Raw genomic sequence first — 25,204 nt, 5'->3', positions numbered from 1 at the left:
GCAAGTAGCGTGCATTGTGCTAGTAGAACATGCTACCATATGATGCATTCTAGTAGGGCTTGCAACACAGGGCTTGCACAACCGGTTACACAATGCGCTAGGAGACCTTGCACAAACAGTAGGGGATGCACTAGCAGACCTTGGACAAGCAGTAAAGAGGTGTGGTAGCGGACCTTGCGCAACCAGAACCAAGATCCATTAGTGGGGTGATTGCACAAACAGCTGCCCAAGCATAACTTTAGTTGGATTCTCCCTTTGCACATAGTTATGTATGTAGTTTCTGCTAGTGCAACATCACCCATGCCAGCGGAATGACACTGTTGGATACTACTCAAAATTTTCTAGTATCTCTTTAATCCAAAGGAGATAAAGAGGCTTTTGGCTTTGAAGTTCAGTGAAGTTCAAACTCTTAGTATAAGAATACAACATAAGGCAAAAGGAACAGAACCTTTAGTAGTGTGTAATGGTGGTTCCAGAGGACAGGTGGAAGCCTTCCTTGGGCAGTGATCCTTGCTATGGGAACAGGGAAGTTACAAATGTGGCCTTTATTTTTATCCCTGAAAAATCAGAGGTAATGACTGAGCAGAAAAGTTTGAGCAGGTTTAAAAACAGTATGTGGATAAGCATGCCTTGCAACAGTTTGAGGTGCTGGGAAATGTTTCGTTGCTGCTGACCTCAGTAAAATGGTGTTTCTAGTGGCAAAATGACTTGAGGACGTAGGAGTACAGTGAAAGGAAAGGCACATTTTATGCCATCTGCTGCAGTAAGAGAATTTGCAAACAAATCTTTCTTCTCTCTTTCTAAGCCAGATTTCCAAAGATGGTTTTTGTATACCATAGCATCTTTGGTCTCGCCTTTCAGGAAAAAATGCAGGGGGTCGCATTCTTGCAGTGAAAACGCCTGCTGCTCCATCAGCAGAATGGTTTACAGCTTTAGCATCTGAGGAGATAAGTGTTATATTTCCTCCTTTGAGATAGGTGTTAAAACAGTTAGTGCTTCTGCAAGACTACTGAATTGTGGCAATTTCATCAACATCTCACTGTGTTCAAATGCAAATGCTAATTAGCAACACAGCATACTTGCCACAGACAAAAACTGTCTAAATAATAGTTCCTTGAAAAGGTGTACAGCTATATTACTTTACCATATTTTTCTATTCCTGATGTTTCTCACAACTTTGGATGAGATTTTGGGCTTTTTGCGCTAAGCCTGCCCCACACCCGCCCAACAGCTTGTTTGCAAAATGCTTAAGATGATAATCGTTTAGCTATTGACTCTGAAGTAAGAAATATAAAGGGAGCAAAAATAAAGCTAAAAGTCTGAAAACCGACTAACATTATTTTCAAGCATTTCTACAGCCCAGTGCTTTGCGATGTTTACCAACCTCACAACATCGCTGTGAGATAGAGTTCTATTATTTTTATTTCATAAATGATTGCCAGAAGCCTGAGGCTGCTATCCTATGTACACTTAAACGGGAGTAAGCCCTATTAAACAGTGGGTTTTCTTACTCTTGAGTAAACATGCATAGGATCGCAATGCACACTTATTTCACTTGCCATTTAAACATACAGACTTAACGTTTTTTAAAGAAACAATAATGTACATAAGGTTCACTTGTTTTCCCCCATCCTAAATATTTAGGGGAGTGTTGGCTATTTACTATCCACTTACTGTGCTATAGAACATTTAATTTCCGATGGTCATGTTGGATATTATGCCCCTGCCTGTTTGTTGACGTTCAGTTCTACCCCCTGCACCCAACCCAGAAACATGGTCCTTTCAAATGCTGTGTGGCCCATAAAAACTGGATTTTAAAGGTACGGTACACTCAGCTTTTCATGCTTTGTAAGTCCCTGATGGACCAAAGCTAATTCCATGAAAATCTGGATAATAATCCAATGCACTTTTCACTCCATTGTTATAAAGATGACGTTGATATAAACCCCTGGTGCCCTCTAATGTGTTGGATTACAACTCCCCGCATCCCCGCTGGGATTTGCAGTCCAACACATCTGGGGGGCAACAGTTTAGGGAAGCCAGGGCTACAGCTTCTGTGCGTTTGGAAATTGCGCAACAGGCAGAAATTCAACAGGTTAATATAAATTGCCCCATCCCTGCATCCCCATGGTGGAAAAGACCTCTATTAGATTTCTGCCTGTATCACACAAATGTCAAGACAGCCACTGAGCCTTCCAAGAAAAAGAAAGAGGCAGCCCTACACTACGTTTTTACAGCTTTGCCTCCACAGGGAATCAACCCCCGCCTTGGCGGCAGGCCTCAGTTTCATAGGCCTGCTCAGAATACTGCGACGCAGCAGCGCCTTCCGCAGGGGCCCGCCAGCTACCGCCGGCCTACAGCTGCCCTCACCACGGGCTATGCCCGCTACGGCTGATGGGAGCGGCAGTCCAGCAACATCTGAAGGGACCCCTCCTGATCTCGAGAGTTCGCGCTCCACAGCAAGCGACCGCAAGGAGCGCTGGGAAACGTAGTCAGCCTCGTACTGGCGGCAGAGAAGGCTGGGAACTGTAGTTTCCCAGTCAAACTGACGACCACCATTAGCCACCGTTTGGGTGACGTCAGAGCGCGCGCGCGCGCACCCCCCCCCCCGAACCCCTCAACGGCCACCGTGTGGGGTCGGAATATCCCTCGAAAAACGCCTCGCTCGGGCCTCGCGTCCCCTTAGAGGCAGCCGGGCCAGCGAGCGCCAGAAGTAAGCAAATAATAACACTTCAGAAGAAGGGGGAACCGGGCAACGCACTTCCCCGCGGAAGTCCCGCCTTTCGTCTTGTCCCCGATTGGAGGACGAATTAGAGGAAGCGGCGTCCTTGTCGTATCGGGGCGCGCGCTATGGCGGAGCTCGGGCGGTGGAGGTAAGCGGGGAGGAAGGGAGGTGGGAGGAAGGGAGTGGGGCGCCCGCGCTGGGCCGGGCCGGGCCTCCCCTCGCCGGGCTCTTCGGCTCGTCTCCCTCCCCGTCGGTTCCCGGGGAAGGAGTCGGGGGAAGCAGCGGCCGCTTGGCGCTGCCTTGGCTCCCTTCTGCGCGAGCCTCGCTGCTCGGCGGCCTTCGCCTCGAAGCTGTTGCTTCTGCTCCTCCCGCCGAGCCCATTCTTGTGGGACGCCGCCTCTTGGGATGCGAAAGCCCCCGCCGGGCAGGGCTCAGCTGCTTGCCCCGCTCAGCCCTGCCGCGATAAAACTTTACTTCGCGCCTCCCCTCGCTGGGTTCCCCGCCACCCTCCATCTCTTCCTCAGAAGAAGTGCCGCTGTAAAACCATTTACTGCAAACAGCTCCACACATGTCGCCTCAGAACAAGCTGTAAGCCGCTTATATTGGCAATATGCTTTTTCTGTTGCAAAGAGGGGGAGATTCAGGAGAAGCCATTTATTTATTTGTTACATTTATATCCCGCCTTTTTAGCTCCTAAGGAACCCAAAGCAGCGTACACAATCCTCCTCCTCTCCATTTCATCCTCACAGCAACAACCCTGTGAGGTAGGTTGGGCTGAGTCTGCGACTGGCCCAAAGTCACCCGGTGAGCTTCCATGGCCGAGTGGGGACTAGAACCCGGATCTCCCGGCTCCCAGTCTAGCACTCTCACCACTACACCACGCTTGCTGCAAGCTAGGCCTGCGGCAAGTCCTTCATTGAATGGGGAGGTCTGCCCAGAATGAGGGTAGGAGCTGTTTTCCTGGCAACAGTTTTCCCCTTGCAGGTAACATACGCTTGCTAGCGGTGTTTTGATGGCTTTCCTAAATTTTAGTGATTTTATGGCTGCCGCTTCCAGGCTTCAAAGGGTTTTGTATGATGATGATTATCTTTGTTATTTTAAACTGTATGCCAAATGTAACTTCAGTTCCAATAATAAAGTTATTTGACATGGAACTAATAAGTAATGACAGCAAAACTGAAGGTGCCCTTAGTGGAAGAGCGTTGAACTCTATTGAAATACGTGAGGGGTTGTCAGCATATAATGCACAGTTCTTTGGGTTGCTAAAATTAATTAGCGTGTCAGCTTCCAAACCTCTGTTTTTTCTTAAATTTAAACAAGGTAAGGGAAGTACGTGCTTTTTTTTAGCTTTGTTTATGAAATACAAGTAAACAGTAAACTGCATTAGGTCTCTCTAGGCCAAGGATGGGCAACTTGTGGCCCTCCAGACTTTTTGACCTATGACTCCCATCAGCTCTAGAAAGCATAGCCAATGGTGAGGGATGATGGGAGTTGGAGGCCAAAACATCTGAAAGGCCACATGTTGCCCAGCCTTGCTCTAGGGCATCAGCACATTTTCCAGTGTAAACTGAAAACTTTCCTATGCAAAGGAAAGTTGTGTGGAGGTCTAAATAAGGAACATGCAATTAAAATTTTAAGGGGGTGCTTGCTATGGAGACAAGCTGTTGCCAAGTGAAATTGGAGGACAAGATTGATGGTGAAAGATGAGCCACCTTTCTTAGTTTTGTCCTAGTGAACTCTAGAGGCTGGGCGCAGGTTTGAATGTTTTCCTAATGCATGTTGCTACTGATGGTGACATTTAACAGTCTGTTCTCTAAAATAAGATAACATAGCTTTAGAAATAGAGGTATGTTCTCTAGTTGTGGTTCTTATTCTAGTTACACCTTCTAAATGTGTATGCATTGGTCAGAATAAAACAGGCGTTTTAGGCACCTGTTCAAGGTACATCTGTTCACCCAAGCCTTCCCTGAATAATTGTGCTGCCCAGTTAGTTTGTTTATTAATTATTGTGCTTTTAGCTTGAGTTCAAATATTTTAAAAAAATTAACTGAGTTTTGTATTTATTGGAATGTATTTTAATCTAGATTCTGTAAATTGTTTAGAGATATCTTTAGATATGGTAGGTGGTATAAGAATTGATTAATAAATAATGATATTAATTAATAATAATGACCTGAGAATTCATTTGACATAGTGCTCCATTCATTATACATGTGCCCAAGCATGTTCCATGCAAGCCATACCTAAAACCTCATTCCACTTGGGTAATATGTGATGATGGGGGCTGAACTGCCACAATTTCCTGTTGGGTGGTAGTAAATTACCAAGGATACTTGTTTAGATCCTTATGTGGAAAAACGTATAAGAGACAATGCTAGATTAAAAGAGACTAGCCAAATGTATTAATTGTACAAAACAGGTGATTTCATTTTTGTTAATGGTAATATTAGTTTGTGGCTGATTAGTTTTCAAAATGTTTTCTTAACAATTTCAGAAAGTATTATTTATTTTTCTTTATAGATGATCTGTATTTGCTGGAAGAATAACAACGATTGTCCAGACTGATTTTTGTACGTTGATATTAGTAACCGAGATCTTGAATTAAGAAGAAAAGATGAAGAGTGGAGTGGCACAGATGAATGTAAGTATTTTCCCATTTTAATTTTGGAAAAAGATGTATTCTGTGCTGGCTCCAAGATTTTCGCAGGTCTCAGGGAAGACACTCAGGAAGCCCCCATCTCTTAGTCCAGATATGGATGGTGTCTCCTACTTTGAAGTGGTGGAGAGTGGATGGGAAAGGAAGAGGAGGAGCAGTCCACTCCCTCATCTGGCCTCTCCTTGAAGTTTTTTGTCCATGGAAAAATGTGTGTGTCCTGGAAACTGCAACCCCTGTTGTAAAAACCACCCAGAGGGAAAGGGCAGGCGAGTCGGTAGCCAGCGGTGGCTGCTGCTGTGCCTTCTTTCTGCTACAGGGAAAGCAGGTGGTGGAGGAAGAGCATCAGATGCTGGTTGCCCACCTGCTCACTCACCCACTCGCTGGGAGCCATGAACTCTTCTTGTTAAAACAAGAACCCAGTAGGAGCACAAGCTGATAGGCAACGGCTGCTTTTGCTCCTTGATGCCAGTGCAGCAATTCGGGGGCTTCATTTGGTTGGCAGTTAGCCCCGGTGATGGTGGCAATGCGTTTTTTGTGGCTTCCATGTAGAGCACAGGAAGCTGCCGTATATCCAATCTGATCATTCAGCGCAGCATTGCCTAGACTGATTGGCAGCAGTTTCCAAGGTTTGCAGACAAGGGTCTTTCCCAGCCCTGCATGGATATGCCAAGGATTGAACCTGGGACCTTTTGCATGCAAAGCAAGTGCTCTGCCACTGAGCACCACCCACCACTGAGCGACAGCACTTTGCCCAAGAAGGGTCAGATGTACATGTGGGAAATCGATGTGCTATTTTCACATATAATGGTGTAAGCCATTTATCCCTCTGTGTGAAGTAGTCTGAGCCTCTGAAGGAATTCAACATACGAAGAAAAATCCAAGTATTAAGTGGTTTATTTGAAACATTGTCACTGAATGTAATATGGTTGAGGCCCAGACTTTAGTCACTCTGAGTGTGCATTTGTGTGTGATGTAAAAATGGTATTTTGTGGAGAACAGTTCTAGTCCAACAATACTAAATTGTGAGAAGCTGGTTGATATTGTCAACTACATTTGTGTGTGTGTGTGTGTGACACAGAGAAATAGTCATACAAAAACAGCTTGCAGGAAATGTTAACGGTATAACTGGAGGTGCTGTATCTGCATGCCACCACATTCTTTAAACCCAGTGGCTAGAATCCAAACAGCTCCATATGTAAGTGGGAAGTGCTTCAGCTCACGGTGGGAGGGGCTGTCAGTTTTTCTTTCTGACTGCAGTCTTTTGCCTAAGTTTAAATCCCCTCCAGAGCATCCCCCAAACTTCAGGAACAGCTTTTTTTGGATGTGGGCTTTGGTGGGAGGGGGAAAGCTGGGCAAGAAACAAAACTTGTGAGGTGCACAGAAGCCGCATGCTGTTCTTTTTTTCTTGTCTGGTATTTTTGTGCTTGAAATACCTAAATTTATATTGATTAACTGAAATATTCCTTTGTGTTTAAAGTCTGGTTCGGGTTATGAAAGGAAGGAAGCTTACAATCTTCGCCAGAGGAGTTCTTCCCCAGAAGACAGGTAGACACTTAAAAAAATAATTACCCTATGTAATTAAAATTCAGTAAGGAACCCTATTCAAGTATTTCAAAGTACAACCCATGGAGCGGGAGTAGAGCTGTGCATGCTGACGTTGGCTGCAAAGTCCCCTGCACATACCAGCCCATATCTGACCTCCTCGGTTGAGCAGGACGGTACTATCAGGGTTCCTAATTGCAGGGAAAATTATAAGCACATTGAACTGAATGCACTTAAAATCTCCCATCACACACGATGGTCAGGAGTGGAGCCAATAGGGGTGTCAGGGGCAGGGTCATCATATGTGGCCCCCCTCCCTCTCTACTCATTCTTTCAACACAGGTAGACCTAACACCTGAATAGGTGTTATGATCCCATTCAGATCTATTTCCAAAGGATTTTTAATTGAAAGCATGGAGGAAGTGCCCAAAGCAATGCCATAAGTCTATTTGATATGTGTATCAGTTTATGGTTGTCGTTGAATCCTTCACCTCCACCCCAATCAGTTCTTGTTACCAGATTTGCTTAATTTAAATCTGCCTGATGCAAGGTTTTGGGGGGAGGGGGCATTCTTACCAGACTCAAATAGCAGAAGGGAAGGTTCCTAGAAACTCCAGTGCTTGTCTACTAAAGGCCCTGTTATAGTCAACTTTTCTTCCATTGTGTTTGCATCATAAGCATTTTCCAGGTTGTTCTACACAACAAAGAAGTTTAGAGAGATGATATATATGCAGTGATGTGTTGCAGAAAACTTTTCAGTACGTTATTTTTCTTCGGGATATTTTCCATTTCATAAGTTCATTAGTAACAATGACTAGATGCCAATTGCAAATACAATATTAGGCAAACTTGGCGGTTTCATTGTTGTAAACCATGTTTCCAGATGATTAACCCTAGCTAGTATGTGAGGGAACACATATATTTCATTGAGATACATAAATGTCTTAGTGTGACATAGAACTAATAAGCAGTGACAGTGAAGCTGAAAGTGATTCAGCAACTTCAGTGGGAGAATGTTGAAGACTGTTGAAATAGATGTGTGGTTGTCAGCATACCAAGCACAGTTCTGTGGGTTGCTAAGATTGTACGGCCTTCCCTAACCTAGTGCCCTCCAGATGTGTTGGCCTGCAACTCCCAGCATCCCTGGCCAGCACCAAGTTGAGGAAAGCTGGATTGGTGTGTCAACAGTTTTTGGTACCTTTTTTCTCTTGTATGTAAGGGAAGTACATGCTACTGCCGTAAAATTTTTACAAGTATTCCAATTTTTTAAAAAATCTACTTAATATAACATTTAAATCACATGTGCTTTAGTTTTTCCCTTCAAATATTTAAAGTCAAATACTTGTGTATTGGGGCAAAAAAAAATAACATGGGTTACTTCTTTAGCTTTGTTATTTACTAAATACAAGTAAAATAAACATGCTAAATTAGATAGCTCTCTAGGGGATCAGAGAATTTTCTGATGCAAACCGAAATTTTTCTGATGCAAATAACACTATACAATTGACTGTAATTTGCATAGGAAATTTCTGGAAAATGTTTCAATTCAAACATTTCTGGAAAACCCATATCACTGTATATATGTTTGGTGAAAGCTGCATATTAGAGATTTAATACCAAAAGTTCCAAAGTTGTATAACACATGAATGCCACGATGTGTGGATTAGCTCTCGTGTTTAAAAACAGTTGCTAACAAAGTCTTGCTCTCAATCTTGGGATAGGTTCGTGGAACGTCGGAGGTCTCAGTCACCACAAGCCAAAGGTTATTCGGATCACAGCAGACATGACCGAGAATATTCTGAAAAGGGACGTTATGGTGACAGGTACACAGAATCAAGGTGAATGTCAAGTACTGCTGGGGGAAAAAAATGTTCACATTGTTTAGCTCAGCAGTAGAGAGCCTGTCCCTCTCCTCCTGACCCCCCTAGACCAATGAGACAGGCTGGGTGACATCAGGGGATGGAGCCATCCCAGAAAGCCCCTGGTGACATCCGCCCCACCCATTTTGCTTTACTCTGTGCAGAGAGAGGTACAGAGTTCCATGCCCCTCTCTGCCCCAGAGAAGAGACTCAGCTGGTAACCAGAGGAGTGGCTGTGTTGGGCTCGTTCTTCTCATGTCGTGTGTCATCCAGAATGGTGTGGCAAGCATGATTGCTCAGTCAGCCAGCACCTGGAGTTGCCAGCTTCGTAAGCTGTTCATCTTCCTAATCGGACCAATGAGCAGCGCACAAAGCCAGATCCCTGCTGTTATCTCCAATATGGAGGACCACAAGGGGGCTTCGCTAACCAAATGGGAACGTCCATGGACTGGATTAGGCCTGTGGGCCAGAGGTTCCCCATCCCTAGTTTAGTGCATAGCAGGGTTTTTTGTTAATTTGTTTTTGCTTAAAAATAAGAAAGTACAAACTAATAACAATTATTGGCAGAGTATTTAACTTTTTATGCTTTAATTAAATTAAATAATTTTAATTAAATTAAATTATAATTAAATCTTATAATCTTATAATATGTTGACTTTTCCTACCTTTAGGGGAAGAGAGAGACAGGAAAGAGAGAAGGAATCTGACTGGAGAAGATACAGGAGATCCCCTTCACCTGACAGAAAAAATGCAGCAGCGAGGTCTCTTCCTCATGATGAACCCCCTCCAAAGAAGAAGAAAGAGGATTTGGATCCCATTCTTACCCGCACCGGGGGTGCATACATTCCTCCAGCAAAGCTTAGGATGATGCAAGCACAAATCACTGATAAAAATAGGTGGGTCAAATGTAAACTCATCTCACATCTATCATTAACTCATAAAAGCTATCATCAGAAACTGGAAGTTTTAAACTACTGTTGCACAAACAATCTGTGGAAGCTGGTGTGCCAAAAGCTCTTGCCTTAGAGGGAAGAACTGGGAATACAGAGTGGGGGTGGGATGGGGGGTAGAGATGGGACGTGGGAATCCTGCTGCAGGTTGGCATGGCTGGTGACAGGGAAATCCTAGCTGTGATGATAGCGGAGCCCATTTGGCCTCTTAACTCTGAAACATTGTGAAGATATGTGCAGTGTGGCTTTATGCTGAAGTTGCTTTAGAGCTGGGTTGTGCAACTTGTGGCCCTCCAGAAATGTTGGCCTACAGTTTCTGTCAGCCCTAGTCAGCATAGCCAATGATGAGGGATGACTGGAGTTGTAGGCCAAAACATAAGAAGAGCCATGCTGGATCATACCAAAAGTTCTGTTCACATAATGGCCAACCAGCTGCCCATGGGAAACCCACAAGCAGAATATGAGTCTGGAGGGTCATAAGTTGCCCATCTCTGCTTTAGCGTTTGAGGTTACCCAAAAACAAATCTGTGTACCTCAAATTCTCATGCTTTGATTGCTATGTCATTATCATGACACTCTCACATGAGAATAAAGCTGATTGCTTAATCCGAATTGGGATCTCTTGTTGTGGGAAATGCCAGCTTCATGTGAGCCATGCTGGGGTGAGATGCAGCTGGAGGCCAGACTTGCCCTTCCTGATTCTCTCTCTTGATATGCTTTGTCTCTTTTTCTTTCTTTCTTTTGCAAAAGGCAGATTGCTATTCAGTGTTCATGCAGTTTATTGGCAGTGAGGCTGTTTGATGTAACAATTCTGAAAGTTTCTTGGTCTAGTAAAACTAAAGAGGGAGCAAACAGGTAGATAGCTTTTACACACCATGCTCAAGAAAGGCTTCCTGAAAAGTGTTTCAATGTGCAACCATATGCATATTTAGACAGAAAAAAGTGTCTCAAATCCCAGCATTCCCTAGCCACCATGGCTAGCTGGGGAATGCTGGGAGTTACAGGACTCTTTTTCTGTCTAAGCATGCATACGATTGCACTGTTAATGTGTTGAGTACTCAAGCTGACTAAGCAATACATTTCTATCTAGTTCTTTTGATTTTTTTCCATAAGTAAATTTGTAATATTTTGAAAACAGTTTAGCATATCAAAGGATGAGTTGGGAAGCCCTGAAGAAATCCATCAATGGCCTCATCAATAAGGTGAATGTTTCAAATATCGAGAATATTATCCATGAACTCCTTCAAGAGAATATTGTGAGAGGAAGGTAAGCATCAAGTACTTACTACAACCTTCTGCTCATCTTATAATTATGGAGTAAGTTTCGTACCCCTTGTAAAAAGTATTCTCTAATGTTCTCTTGGGTTTTATGGATGTGCAGAAAGATTAAGGTATAATGCAGACTTACGTGGGAGTCAGCCCTGTTCGACTTGGAATGTTTTGATCATGCTTATCTTACAGGCTTTGTAATTGAAGATGGACTTATAGTTCAGTGGTAAAGTCAGTGTAGAATTGGAGCTTAGCCTTACAGAGCATGCATACTAAGCAATTTCTATTTGTGCAATGTATAATTATAATGATAGTTCTTTAAAAAATCATGAGCCTTGTTGCTAAATTGTAAGGAATTGCCTTTTGTCCTGCTAATTACACCAAATGTTTTCTGATCCATGAGCAGAGTTTATAGTCATTAGAGTGAATGGGCATAGGTACAAAGAATTGAGGGCAGGGGGAGTTGGCAGGGAGATTAGGGAGTGATGAATGTTTACAGCTAGAGGAAAATGATCTGATAGAATAGAAAATAATGATAAAGACTAGCGTTAACTACACAGTAATACAATGCACAGCATTGGAGAGAACTTCATTGTACCCTTTGCAGAGAGGTATCTTAGTCTTCACCTCCATCCATGTGGGAGCTAGATCTCTAGCTGTTAAACTGCCATTATTCTACTTTTATTGAAGAAGTACAGGTAACAGTTGAAGAGGATTAGCATGTAGATGTCTCAGCTGTAAATATTAGCTAGATCCTCATCTTTTATCTCTTAGTTTGCATGTGCTGTGATTAAGCAGCTGTTCATGGCAACTTGTAACCTGAGAAGGAATTCTGTATTTCCTCTGTGTCCAGGGAAGCTGATGCCAGGTCACTGCTGTGTTTGGGAGCAGCTATAGGATGGGCAAGAAAGCTCTGCCTCTATCAGTCTAGCTTAGCCTATGTGCTCTGGACTGATATGATGCCCCTTCTCTTGTGATACTGTGGGGAAATAAACGGCCTGGACCTTACCTTGGAGGCTACCTGTATACCTATGTTCCTTAATCACCCAAATCAGTTGAGACTGTCAACTTGACTGCATATCCCCCATGTTCAGATAACAAGGTCATATTATAAAGCCTTCTCAAAGCCTGTCCCCACAGCTTCACTCTTCCTCCTGGAAATTTGACTGGAGTTTGAGCATGCTTTGGATTGGCTTTTAGAAGTCAGTATGTGGGCCTTTCTGCATTTCAGTAATCTTTAATGGAATATCTTTAGAGTTGTTGTCATTAGGCACTCATACACTGGGCAAATAAAGTAAAGTTAGCATGTTAGGGGCTGCCCCTGGGTCACTCTAGGTTTTTGTGGTGGCCCTACAAGGATTAGTTGGCAGTGTGAGTGTGTGTGAGAGAGAAATAAGGGAGAGTGGTAGAGGATGGAGGTGCAGCTTGTGCATGTGTTTGTATGTATAAGGCTGCAAAAGTATATGAACTATTTTTTTCTTTTAATATGTCAACCTAAGTTTTTAAAATAGGTCTCCTTACCGAAGTCCTTTTTTACTGTATATGCCTGCATTTCAGGTCTGCTTAAGGCATTGCTACTCGTGACATCCTACAAATTTCAGCCTAGCATGCATGGCTTCAGGAGGGCTGTCCTCTGCTACAGCTCCCCGTCCTACCCAATTTCTGTATGCCTTTCGTCCAGTCAGTGATGGCAGAAAGAAGTCATCCCGTATATACCCTTCTGCCTTCATAGAGGTCCAAGTGCAGCAACTGGTTACTTACCACAGCCTGCCTTGAAACCAGAAAAATTACAGGACTGCTGTACTAAGACACAAATTAGTTCTTTACAGCTCCCTAGTAGAGCCAGTGTGGTATAGTGGTTAGAGTGTTAGCCTATGACTGTAAAGACTGGAGTTCAAATCTCTGCTAGGGATGGAACTCACTGATCTGGTTCAAACAATCAACCCACGGTTTGCTGGCTCCTGCCCACTTCAGCTTCCATCCTGGGTTGTTTGCCATGACATCTGAACCCAGAACTCTGGATGGTTGACAACAACAACCCTCAACATCCCAGAGTTCTGGGTTTGGACATCATGGTTAACAACAGCTGGGTTGTTTAGCAAAGCAGGAGCCAGCTTGCTCCTGCACACTCACAAACAACCCATGGTTTGTTAACCATGGGTTGTTTGATTGTCTGAACTGGGTCACTCTGTAACCTTGGGCCAGCCACTCTCAGGCTCACTATGTCCAGTGCCCTGGATTCCTTGGGGGAAAGATAGGATACAAACCTAATAAAACTTTTCAGATGGTTGAACTATATAAAGTAGGATTTGTGGTTAAATTCCCAGTCCTGTGTCCTCTAGAGCATGGTGTGCACGATGTAGATCTGGATCTACTGGGTGGTTTGCAGTAGATCGGCAATGATTGCTGACTCCCAATTTTTTAACAGTAGCAGTGGAAAAATACCCCCTGCCTCCCAAATTTCTACTGTTGAAGAAAGCTTATAAACAGAAATAGGTTTTTGTCTGAACTCTGTTCAGTTCTGGTACTCAAAATTCCTAAACTCAGACATCTTTAATTCTAAGTCTATGACTTTGCACCAGGCTCTGGTTGGTGGATCTTGCAGTTCTAATAAAAAAAAGTAGATCCCACAAACCTGAAGTCTGTCTACCCCTTTAGAGTAGGGGTGGATAGATAGTAGATCTTCAGATGCTTTGAACTTCAACTCCCAGCATTCCTGACCATTGGCCATGCTGGCAGGGGCTTCTGGGTGTTAAAGTTCCAAACATCTAGAGAGCTTCCTTCTGCCCACCACTGATCTAGAGTCCTTCCACTGATTTTTACAGGCAGTGGCACATGAATGAAAATAAGACGCATGTTCCATAGCAGTTTGTTTGTTCCTGTAATGTAATGCTTAATCATTTGATTTGCGCTCTCGCTCTCTTCTTAAATTGTGATTAGCTGTAAGGGGAAATTACTGTCACAGAGTTATTGCTTCTGTAAAAGAGTAAACAGTAGCATTAGATGAACTCCTAATCCACAAAGATCCTTTTTTGACATGCTTCTTAAGTACTTTAATTAAAATATAGATTGTCAGCAGACATGTTTCTACAGGATGTGGGTGACTTTCTAAGTATCTTAAGATTTAAAAGCAATCATGAAAATAACTTTAGGGCGAATTAGGAGATAAATGATATTTGTTGTAATTAATTTACTCTTGCATCTTTAACATTCACGCACTGCTGGCTTTCAGATTGCTTGGTAGTTTCAGAAGCTTTCTTGTGTTGTAGCTGTGCCATTTTTTTAATGGATCTGTATAGCAGGATTATGTTGCTGCTTTTTTTAAGCACAAGGGCAGTAATTCATTATTTTCCTTACCTTTAATTTTTGTTACGTTTTAAACAGGTTTTCTCTAGTGGAATAGCGATTACTTCTTTACAGTGACATTGCTCCAGTTGGTCTTTACTAGGACTGTATGTTTGAAAAACGCAGTAGTTTTTGGCACAGACTTGGTCTGTTAAATGGAAACATTAATGTACACTTGACCGATGAAAGAACAGTGTAAAGTGATTTGGGAATACTTTACAATAGGGTTTGCTTGTCACTTTGGTTAGGATTGGTATATGAGGGTGTTTTTTAAAGCAAGAGCAAAGATGTGTTGCTTATTGCTTTCTGAAAAACCCTTGCAGATTAATCTGGCCTGCTCAGAGTATAATCTCTGAGCTCTTGAAATGCTTGGTGATTACAGTATAGACCTGCATCAGGAGGGATAGTGGAGCAGGAGAAAAGATGGAAAGCCAAAAACGCTTTTAAGGCACGGTGGCTAGACAGCCATAAGATTGGTCAGTTCCCGGAGACCCACCTCGCCACCCCTTCCCCTGCTACCTTGTAGACAGCGTAGATCATCCCTGCACTCCGTGTTTGTAAGAGCAGCACAGAGCGGGGGGAAGGGGGGCGTTCCCAGGGAAATTCATAAGTGCCAGTATGACACTTCCTATGTGTCGTCCGGCCTCCCCACTCCGATGTCCTGCGGCTAGACAGCCAAAATCGGCTGTCTAGCTGTGAATGCGGGGGGGCTGGAGAGGCGGTCATCTCTGTGCTTGGAGGCAGGTGGCTATCCCCATAGGACTACACACACACACACACACACACACACACACACGGCAGCCAGTCCAGATCCCCCAAAAGTCCAGGCTATACAGTGGATCGGGAAACCCTGCTAAATGTGGTGGGGTGGGGTGTGGATTTACCCTGAAAATTGGTAGAGGTACCTTCCACGAGAGGAGCCCTGCTCACGGAAGGTGTCGCCACCCAATTTTCGGGGATTCCTTCTCACTCTCCGGAACCACAACGTAACTCATTCAGCGGGGCCCTCTCACCCTCTGTGTAGAATTTTCAGGGGGCTGGCGTGGCTGCCATGTGAGGGGTGGGGTGGGAAGTGGGCTTCTGGCAGCCCCTTTACATGTGCCTTAATCTGCATCCAGCCCACAGACTCATTTTTTCAAAAAGGTGCTTCAGCAGGTTTATGTTCTCATTTACAGGGGATTACTGTCAAGATCCATTCTGCAAGCCCAGAGTGCTTCGCCGATCTTCACTCATGTTTATGCAGCAGTTGTAGCAATCATCAATTCAAAGTTTCCAAATATCGGAGAACTGATTCTCAAGAGGCTCATTTTAAATTTTCGCAAAGGTTACAGAAGAAATGATAAGGTATGTAAGAAAAGTTACTGTGCAAAGTGGTAAGATAAGATTTATTGCAGTTCTCTCTTGTTTAAATTAAGTGAAATTTAGTTCTGTGTTAATGTTTAGGAATTGCCTGCAAGTTAAGTGGTCACCAGGAGAAACACAGAGATGTAAAATTTCTGGGAATTTTGAAGCCATTTGTTAGTGGTGGGGACATTCTGCCTGCCTTTCCTCCCAGAAATTAATATAATTTTTGGAAAAATTGAAATATATGCAGTACTTATTTTCTCAGGAATTTCAAGCTTAATTTACTACTCTTGAGGGAGAAGTATGCAACTAAAACCGTATTTTAAATCCTTGCCCTAATTCTAACTTTCCTTTCAAAATCCACCAAGTAAAATGGTTTTGTGAAATCGCTGCCTCTACTTTGCAAGATTGCAACTGACTTTATCCTGATAAGCAAAAAAAACATTTTTCAAAACATTGGAACTCATATTGATATGGTAGAGATGCTTTCACTCCAGTACTTTTATTGTGTAGATAGGGGAATTTTCCATGTAGTGACTCTTCTCCTTCAAAAATTGTATGTGAATTGGTCTACTGAGTGGTGAGAATTCAGTAGTACTAGATAATCTAAATCAGCCTTCCTCAACTTGGTGCCCTCCAGATGTGTTTGACTACAATTCCTAGCATCCCCCAGCCAGTAAGGGAGTGGTAGTCCAAAATATCTGAAGGGCACCAAGTTGGAGAATGCTGATCTAAATATTTCCTGAACTCTGGTGATATCTCAGCAGCAGCAAGCTAAATCCCGGAAGATAGCCCAAAGCTTGGTGGCTGATGAGCACATCGCTTGATGAATGTCCTGAAACAACCTACTTCCATGTTATCTTCATAACCTGTTCACTGCAAATGTAATAATGTGTTTGGAGGAAGGGAACAAGCTGTCTAGATCCAAGCAAATGCTGCAGGCTGTAACCTACTTAAATACACAGTGAAACGAAGTCACTGGCTTGGATCCAGACATAGTCATACTTAAAGTAGACCCAATGAAATCAGTGGGACTTGAATACTTATGACTAATTTAAGTCTCATTTATTTCAGTGGGTCTAAGTATGACTGAGTCTGGATCCAACCATTGGCCCCAAGAAGAAGGGCTACTATGTCTCTCCCCCACATCGCCTGTTCCCCTTTCCTTCCCAATGATACCAGCAAGGGAAGAAGAAAAAAAACCTTTTTACAGATGTTAAATATGTGTGTGAGTCACTTGGAGCCTTTGGGATAAAGATAGGAACTCCACTCACAGTAATATGTACCTTTGTCTTTTGTTTTGTAGCAACTTTGCCTGACAGCTTCTAAGTTCGTTGCCCATCTTATGAATCAGAATGTGGTAAGACATTCTGCATTACTAATAGCATGTTTGCCGTCATTCTTGCTTTGGATATTAAAAAGGAATTGTAACGGAATCTTGTCTTCAAATACCCAAGGAATGAGGTTTTGTGGTTGGTATTAAAGATCACAGTCCAGCACCTAATTCCCCATCTAGTTGACCTACTGTCCACACATGCAACATGCACTGTCTCTCACTCAACTCACTTGAGTAAGGGCTGGACCCTTAGGAATCACAGCAGAATTGGAGCCGGGTCTAATGAGATGTTAGCGTTATGCTTTAGCAATCAACTGCCAGACACATTCTGGTTGTTGGTTAGAAGGAGCGACCATTAGCGACCATTTCCTAATGAAGAAGACCAGCACTTCACATTTTTGCTTATTTGACATGCAGGTCTCATTTTTCAAGGGAATGAATTCAATTAACTTCTTTATCTACCAGTGTCACAGAATTAGGATGTGTTTCTCAAACACGGGCAGTGATTTATGTGTATTTGCCTCTCTAGGGTGCTCTGGCTAACGTTCTGCAGGGTGGGGACGAGCTGTGAATGTCCTCCATCTCCAGCTTAATAAGCTGTATGCCTTACAGCTGTTTCAAGTTTAAACAGAATAGGCTGTAATAATCCTGCTTATGTACACAGGCAAATGGCCACAGTCTAGAGCATGTTGGATAACTGGAGAAAGGGCTCTTAATCTCATCTCCAGGGTTTGTTCATCAGCCCTCTGATTCCAAGGGCCGCTTCCCCTGTTGCTGTGCCCCCCCCGAACATCTGTCACTTTCTCCTGGGTTAAGATGTCGAACCCTTAAGCTGAGGATCCTCGACCTTTTTGGGGGTCAGTGGGCACATTTGGAATTTTGCAAGGCTGTTGTGAACAATGTCACAACATGGCTGCCATGGCGGGAGGGCTTTCCCATTCATAAAAATGGTTGCCATGGCCAGTCCCAAACACTCATTTCCCAGAAAGCAAACTGGTGAAACTATAAGAAAAGTAACTTCCCCAAGAACCTAAGTACAAGGCAAGAGATGGGGTCTGAGCTCCAAAACACAAAGCCACTCTTTTGAATCAAAATAAAGGTGGTGCTGGACAACAGCATTTTGTTTTGTAGCATGCCAGCCTCCCAGCTTGATGGGGGTGGGGGGGGGGTGGAGTGGAGGTGTTCGATTTGAATCTTAAATAAAATTCAGGAGGGGCAGGGCATCAAGAGAACTGTCCACAGACACGTTGGTGCCTACAGGCACCATGTTGGAGATCCCAGCATTAACTCCACCCTAGCGTGAACAGCAAAGAGGCTCTGCCAGAGTACTCCCCATATGCACTTCAACAGCTATGTGCAAGACAGATGCATGCAAGTAGCAGTGCACTGCTGATGTGCATAACAGAAGGACTCTGCCAAAACCACTGGGGGGGAGAGGGTTAAGGGAGCCCTTTACCTTATCTTGGTTAAAAGGGGAGTGATTCTGTGGATAGAGGCAGTGTTGCTGGCCCTTCAGGCCTCACTTTGAACTATGACCCTTGTTAAATTAGTTGCCAGTATTGATCCACAGAGTGGGATCTGACTTTGGACTTTGCCAAAACTGCTCTTGAAACTCCCCTGAGCTACAAAATGGGGTGGGGTGAGGGGCTCCTGTTTGTAAACCATATATCCAGATCACCTCCTGGGGCGCTGAGTTAGTTGCTTCTCTGGAGCGGTGCTGTGTTTTGTCAACTACTATATCTATACATACACACATATATAAAATTTCAAATACCCGCGGTTAGAGGAATTTAGCTTGTAACAAAAATGTTTGTGTTGTTCTTCCTGGTAAGGCTCACGAAGTTTTATGTTTGGAAATGCTCACATTGCTTCTGGAAAGACCTACAGATGACAGTATTGAAGTAGCAATTGGGTTTCTAAAGGAATGTGGCCTCAAGTTGACTGAAGTGTCTCCTAGAGGTGTTAATGGTACGTATGTACTGCTGGTAGATTTCATTCCTGATTCCAACCGTATCACTAAATTAACTTCCACCTTGATTTTGTTTTTAAACTACAGCCATCTTTGACCGCCTTCGTCACGTTCTGCATGAATCTGAAACAGACAAGCGAGTTCAGTACATGATAGAAGTCATGTTTGCTGTGCGTAAAGATGGGTTTAAAGATCACCCTATAATTCCAGATGGACTGGATCTTGTGGAGGAGGAAGATCAGTTTACCCATATGCTACCTTTGGAAGATGACTATAATCAAGAAGACGTTCTTAGTAAGAATGATATTGAAATGAACTTTTCAGTCTATAGTGTTTGTAATTTATTTTAAACGCCCTGCTATAATTTTTATCATTTTTGTTTCTCTTTTCTTGAAGATGTGTTCAAGATGGATCCTGACTTTATGGAGAATGAAGAGAAGTACAAAGCTCTGAAAAAAGGTATGTAGCTCAAGCTTATTTTAGTTTTGCACAGCTGTATTCATAATGAAATGCATTATAAGAGTGTAAGCATTTTATGGCTAGTACTTTGGATGAAGTGCTGTGGGTTTGGGTGAATGAACAGTGCAATCCTACACATGTCTACTCAGAAGTAAGCTCCACAGATTTCAGTGGGATTTACTCCAAAGTAAATGCAATTAGGTTTGCAGCCCATGGTCACAGTGTTTCTTGTTTCAGTTCTGAAGCATCCTCTTCCAAATATGTGGACACCTGGATCTGAATATCTCATCTACTGACCTAGCCAAACCTGGTCTTAACGTTTACTTAATCTTTTTTTTTTCTTATTGTAGAAATCCTTGATGAAGGTGACAGTGACTCAGAATCTGGTCAGGATGGTGGAAGTAGTGAAGAGGAGGAGGAAGAGGAGGAGAAGGAGGAGGAGGAGGAGGATGAAGAAGGTAAGGGTGAAAGAATTTTATGGGCTAGTTGGAGCGATGGGAGTTCAGTATGCCAGGGCAGTACACTGACCTTTGTTTACATTCAGTTGTTACTTCTATTGAATGTATTGTTTTGTATTTGCCATTATATGAATAGTGCATGCCTCTATATCAGTTTCATTAAGGCAATATCTCTGTGTTCATTGCATCAGCAAGGCTGAATGTAGAGGTGCTTTTAGATTAATAACATACTAGTTGGTTCCTCACAAACACAGTTTGTGGGAAAAAATCAAATCTAGCAAAAGGGTTAACTCAACTAACTGTTGATTGAAAAGTGTTACATCTTTTATCTTTACAAAACTTTCCTTAAATACAGTGTTCTTGGGGTAACTCCAGGGCGACCACTGTAATGTCCTTGTTCCGGTCCATCGACAACTTGAATCTTGTGGTTTGCTAGTGAGCGCACACGATTCATGGCAACGTAGATCCTTCCATGATTTATTTACAGGCTGTATGTTTCTGGCATATCATAGTACTTTGGCCTGCACCTGTGTTTATAAATGTGTACAGAGACTGTTTTGTGTTCATATTTCATTTTGCTTAAATTTGCAATTAATTATCTTTGTTTAATTATACTTGGTATTTTTGATATTAAAAATAAAACTTGATAGCACATTGTTATAAAAGACAGCTGTTATATATAAAAAAAGCTTTATAGACATAAACTCCCGACTTTGAATGGCAGTGAAAACCATGGTTATTCGTGGAATCTGCTTGTCAAAAGCTTTCCAATGAAGTGTGTTCTCCCATTGAGAATCGATCAACGGGAAGGCAGTCAAAAAGGGATGACCAATTAACTCCCGACTTTGAATTTATTTATATATATATATATATATATGTGTGTGTGTGTGTGTGTGTGTGTATGTATATATATATGAATGAGAGAATGATTATACAACTTAGTTGCCCTTATCATTCTCAGTCAAGGTTCCGTCTGGGTAAAATTCTAGACAGAACCCTGATTGAGGTGTTTGTGGCATTTACTTAAATTTGGATCCCAAAAGCTACTTTGGGGTTCCTCGTGGGTTTTTTAAAAACTTGTCCAGGAAATTCTTGTGCCATATCACAATCTGCTTTTGAAAGTCTTCTCAACTTCTTATATTTGAGAAGCACATGCTCAATGCTTCCTTGGGCATTCTGAGCTACTTGCATGGGGTTTTTTTGCATCCCAGCTTTTGATTTTCTTTATGTTTCAACAATAGATTTTTTCCCACCTGCCTGTGTCATTGTAAAGTGTATGTATGTATATATACTGAGATTAGAAAAAATAATCTGATACAGTTCTGAGCAAAACTCCCAGATCTCTCTCTCATATTCTCTCTCTCATATTCTCTCTCTCTCTCACTCTCTCACACACACACACACACACACACACACGGGAGTTTTGGAGGTTTTACCCACAACTGTATCAGATTTTTTCATTTTCCTTTCCTGCTATAGATTAATTCTCGGTATAGATCTTAACAGCCATTTTTACAGAGTGCTGTGCTGTGTTATTGCGCGCGCGCGCACATGTGCACATGCACCCATATGTACTCTGAAATGGGCACAATCAAGCCAGAGCTAAGCACTACTTGAATGATCCATTGGGTTCAGTGGAAGAGTTTAATCATTACCCTTGAAACTGAGTTTTTAAATGTCTAATTTGGACTACCTCTTGCCCATTATTAACACTGCTTCCTTTCCTCAAAAGTATGGGTGTAAGGTGTGCTTCGTTGAGGTTCTTCTGTATCCCTTGTTTCTTTAAAATGTTAACTTTAAAAAAATAAAGCCTATTCCAGTCTTTATGACCATGGAAGTATGCTTGACAAAGGGAAACAAGCATTGGGTGTCTTGTCAGTCAACAGCTGATAAAATTTTGTAGTAATTGAAAAGAAACAACAACGCAAATATGTGGCAAGCAGAGAATGGTTGCAACCAGGCATACTAGAACACTTTGGGATGGGATCTTAGCATTTGCAAAAACTTTCAGAAAACACTGTTCCTTCAGTAGTACTCCTGGGAAAGGAAAAGCTTTGATTCCAAGCAAATATTAAAAATAAAACATGGTAAATACAGAAGCCTGTCATTGGTTGCATTGCTCATATGGAAACTCTTGAGGCCACTCCCATAAAAAGTAGGACATTAATTCGTTTCAGAGCAGGTCTTGATGTCACAAGCGATAATGCTGTTCTGCTTATAGGCCCGATCCATGGTGTTCTTACTGGCACAGGAGAATTCTTTCATTTTCTTAATCATAAATTAATTTCAATTTAGAACCAGATTTACATGCACAGATTATGACCCCCTACCCTTTAAATTAATGCGGCAGTCTGTGTGTGTAAAAGAGGTGCCTGTGCATCTTAGCACACATGGGTCTTTGGATCAGGGCATTAGAATAGTTTCATATTGTTCTTTTAAAAAGAAAAGTAAACCTGTCTCTCCATTATGAGAGCATGCTGTTAAATCACTATCATTATGAATGACACTATTTTTCTCATTTAATTTTAATGCTTATTCTTAACTTGCAAATAGATACAAAATACATGAGGAAATACTTGCAAGATAGCTTTTTTTTTTTAAGCTTCCAAGCCCAGCCTTTCCTTCTTTTCCCCCAACCATCTGAGGTCTTCCTATCTGTCTTCCTATCTATCAGGATAGATTGATAATATTGTTGTGCCGATACCTGTGATGGGACAGTGGGTTAGCTTTCCTATTGTGCTAGAATTCATAAGACTTTTTTGTAACTTGAAATTATATAAATATTGAGTTGCATCCAGTGGTAGTTTGGTGCTAACGGAAAGTGTGTGCTCACAAAAGTGAGGCACCCACTTTTTACTGGTCCTCCTGCTTATTGCAGCTCTCCATTCCATATCCCATACTGATTGTGGGGGGCATGGGAACTGCAGTGGATAGCAGGAGATTGGCAAAAATGGGATGTCTCACTTTGCCCAAGCAAACGTGCTTTCATATAGCACAAAGCCACCATTGGATATTATCTATTATTATTTAATCAAGGATAATTAATTTTCAAGCTATTGTATCTTAAATAGTATATTTGTAATGCTGTCAATTCTGACTGCTTGATCATAAAATTCCATGTTTTTTTTTTCTCCCCCCTCACTCTTCAAGGACAAAAAGTGACCATCCATGATAAAACAGAAATTAACTTGGTCTCCTTCCGACGAACCATTTACCTTGCAATTCAGTCAAGGTAAAATGAAATATAATTCTCAATTGAAATGTGATGCCCTTGCTCTACAATTGCAAACAGTTTTGCAAGCTAGCACATTAGATGTATGAGGATGAAATTCTGGTTCCAGAATTCTTAGATATGAATCTTTGGAAGCAGCATACTTTTCCATACTCTTAGGGATGCTGTTAAAAGGAATTTCTGTAGGTGAAGAAAAGGGACACATTCAATATGTGTGTCTGTCTTTGTAAGAGGGAGAGATGTGGCACAAAACAGAGGCTGAAGAGCTTTGCTTGGTTTAAAGAGACTTCGTTAATTAACAGGATGTTTTTATTGTCCCCTTTACATCGATCATTAATAATTTTTATATGAGGACATTCTGAAACAACATTTCAGAAGGCCATAATGTTCTCATTTGTTTAGTTACTAGACATGGTACATTTCTGTTTAGGATGATGTTGTAGAAATAATGACTCACAAATGGGAGTCATTTTGTTTTTAGTCTGTCTGAAAATCTATTGGTCTTGGCCATCGTTCATATAAAAATGTTAAATGGCTAAAATAGAATTGTTTTTCAACAAAAGTTTTGTAAAAAGCCTGTTAAATTGTTTATGCTTTTTAATGAAATGTCTGAGGAAAAAATGCTGTGGTGGATTTTCAATTAACTGCAGTGACAGTATTGATTTATGCATTTTTCTTTTAATGAACTTCTTGCAACTGTGCCCATGTTAGCTTGCTTACTCCAGTAGATCTAAAGGCCATAGATTTGCTTGGCTTATGTCTGACAAGTGAAATGGAAATCTATGGGGGCAATGTGGACAGATGTTTTGAAGGGTCTTATACTCCGCAAAGGGATTCTCAATTATGAAACACTGGAGCACAGCTGACTTGATTCCCATTTTTGTGGAAGAATAGTTAAAACCAGCATTGCTTGGATATTTCAGTGAAGTTTGTTTCAGGCCTACAAAATTCTGCCTTCCTAATGCAGAAAATATCGTTGTCAGCACAGAAGTGTGTTAAATCATTATGGTTGAAAGTCAGCTCTGGATACACTTTTTTTCCCCTTTACAGTTTAGACTTTGAAGAATGTGCTCACAAATTGCTGAAGATGGATTTTCCTGAAAGCCAAACGGTAATTCTCCTTAATTCCCTTTTTTCTATTTCTGGAAGAAGTATCTTTTTTTATTCAGATATTGACACAACTCATTATATTACATAGCATATCGGCTAATACAAAGAACTCAGCTAAATTGTAATTAAAGCTATATCTTTTCCAGAATAATGTTGTTTTTTTAGTATGTATAGTAAATCAAGCAGTAGTTAATGTTGTTGATTTTCCTTCTTACCAGTAACGTGCCCTCAAAATAGAATGATGAAAGCTGATGCTGTGTTGCTCTGTGTCTAAAAATGTTTGCTCTGCTGAAATGCAGCTTTGTAACAGATGAAAAACATTGAGGCTGAGAAATTCTAGTTCTGAGGCCAAAAGAAAATATTTCCAGAAAGCTGTATTGTGTGTGTTGCTTTGCTGGCACTGTTTTTAAACGGTCTTGTCGGGCGCACGACAGATCCCATAGGAGTCTCGCCCTCCTGCAAAGAGTCAAGATGAAGAAAGTCATTCAAGTTTCTTCTCAGAAGCATATCCATCCTTTTTTCTTGTCATCCTGGTAGGATGTGGGATCTACGTTCACACCTGAACCAGGAGCTTTCAAGGAGCCTTTCAATCTCTCTCTGTATGCACAGTAAGGAAGGAGAGGGGCACAGTGCTTCCTTGGCCTTGAGTCCTTTATGAGTCAGTGACTCATACTTTCATGCTACACGAACATGCCTCAGGCTCCCTTCCTCCAGCACAGCTGTGAGGAGGAGATTGGAAGTACTAGCTTTTGGTTCTTCACTAGCTGTGGTTTATGGTTATGTCCAAAAAGGGCAAACACTGGTTAGTTTAAACTGTTTATTGAAACAAGCCAGGATCAAACCATGGTTTATGATCCTGTCTTGTTAGAAGTCTCAATTTAAGCTAACCAGAGCTTGCTCTTTTCAGACGTAGCAGTGGTTAGTAAAAAACAGGAAGCAAATGCTTCTAA

At 42.1% G+C, this 25,204-nt stretch overlaps 1 protein-coding gene across 5 annotated transcripts in view; it reads left to right on the top strand.

Annotated features, from left to right (window-relative positions):
- The first annotated feature begins 2,812 nt into the window (after positions 1-2,812).
- The window catches only part of CWC22 (CWC22 spliceosome associated protein), a 48,487-nt gene continuing 26,095 nt past the window's right edge, over positions 2,813-25,204 (top strand). For 3 of the 5 annotated variants that reach the window (XM_084814836.1, XM_084814846.1, XM_084814829.1), the window contains exons 1-14: positions 2,813-2,873; positions 5,246-5,366; positions 6,859-6,926; positions 8,645-8,761; positions 9,454-9,678; positions 10,871-10,999; positions 15,522-15,690; positions 16,997-17,050; positions 18,859-18,994; positions 19,083-19,289; positions 19,392-19,454; positions 19,805-19,912; positions 23,063-23,144; positions 24,195-24,255. In XM_084814836.1, the coding sequence (XP_084670962.1) occupies positions 5,340-5,366; positions 6,859-6,926; positions 8,645-8,761; positions 9,454-9,678; positions 10,871-10,999; positions 15,522-15,690; positions 16,997-17,050; positions 18,859-18,994; positions 19,083-19,289; positions 19,392-19,454; positions 19,805-19,912; positions 23,063-23,144; positions 24,195-24,255 (1,446 nt within the window). In that variant the 5' untranslated portion in view covers positions 2,813-2,873; positions 5,246-5,339. Of the gene's footprint in view, positions 3,314-3,415; positions 3,710-5,245; positions 5,367-6,858; positions 6,927-8,644; positions 8,762-9,453; positions 9,679-10,870; positions 11,000-15,521; positions 15,691-16,996; positions 17,051-18,858; positions 18,995-19,082; positions 19,290-19,391; positions 19,455-19,804; positions 19,913-23,062; positions 23,145-24,194; positions 24,256-25,204 lie in introns of all 5 variants that reach the window. The other 2 variants (XM_084814864.1, XM_084814855.1) reach the window with 2 other exon arrangements.

The sequence above is a fragment of the Heloderma suspectum genome, chromosome 1, assembly GCF_057233095.1.
Source record: "Heloderma suspectum isolate Gila_16-S chromosome 1, 16-S_ref, whole genome shotgun sequence".
NCBI classification, from domain to species: domain Eukaryota; kingdom Metazoa; phylum Chordata; class Lepidosauria; order Squamata; family Helodermatidae; genus Heloderma; species Heloderma suspectum.
This window is presented reverse-complemented; position numbering and strand designations above follow the sequence as displayed.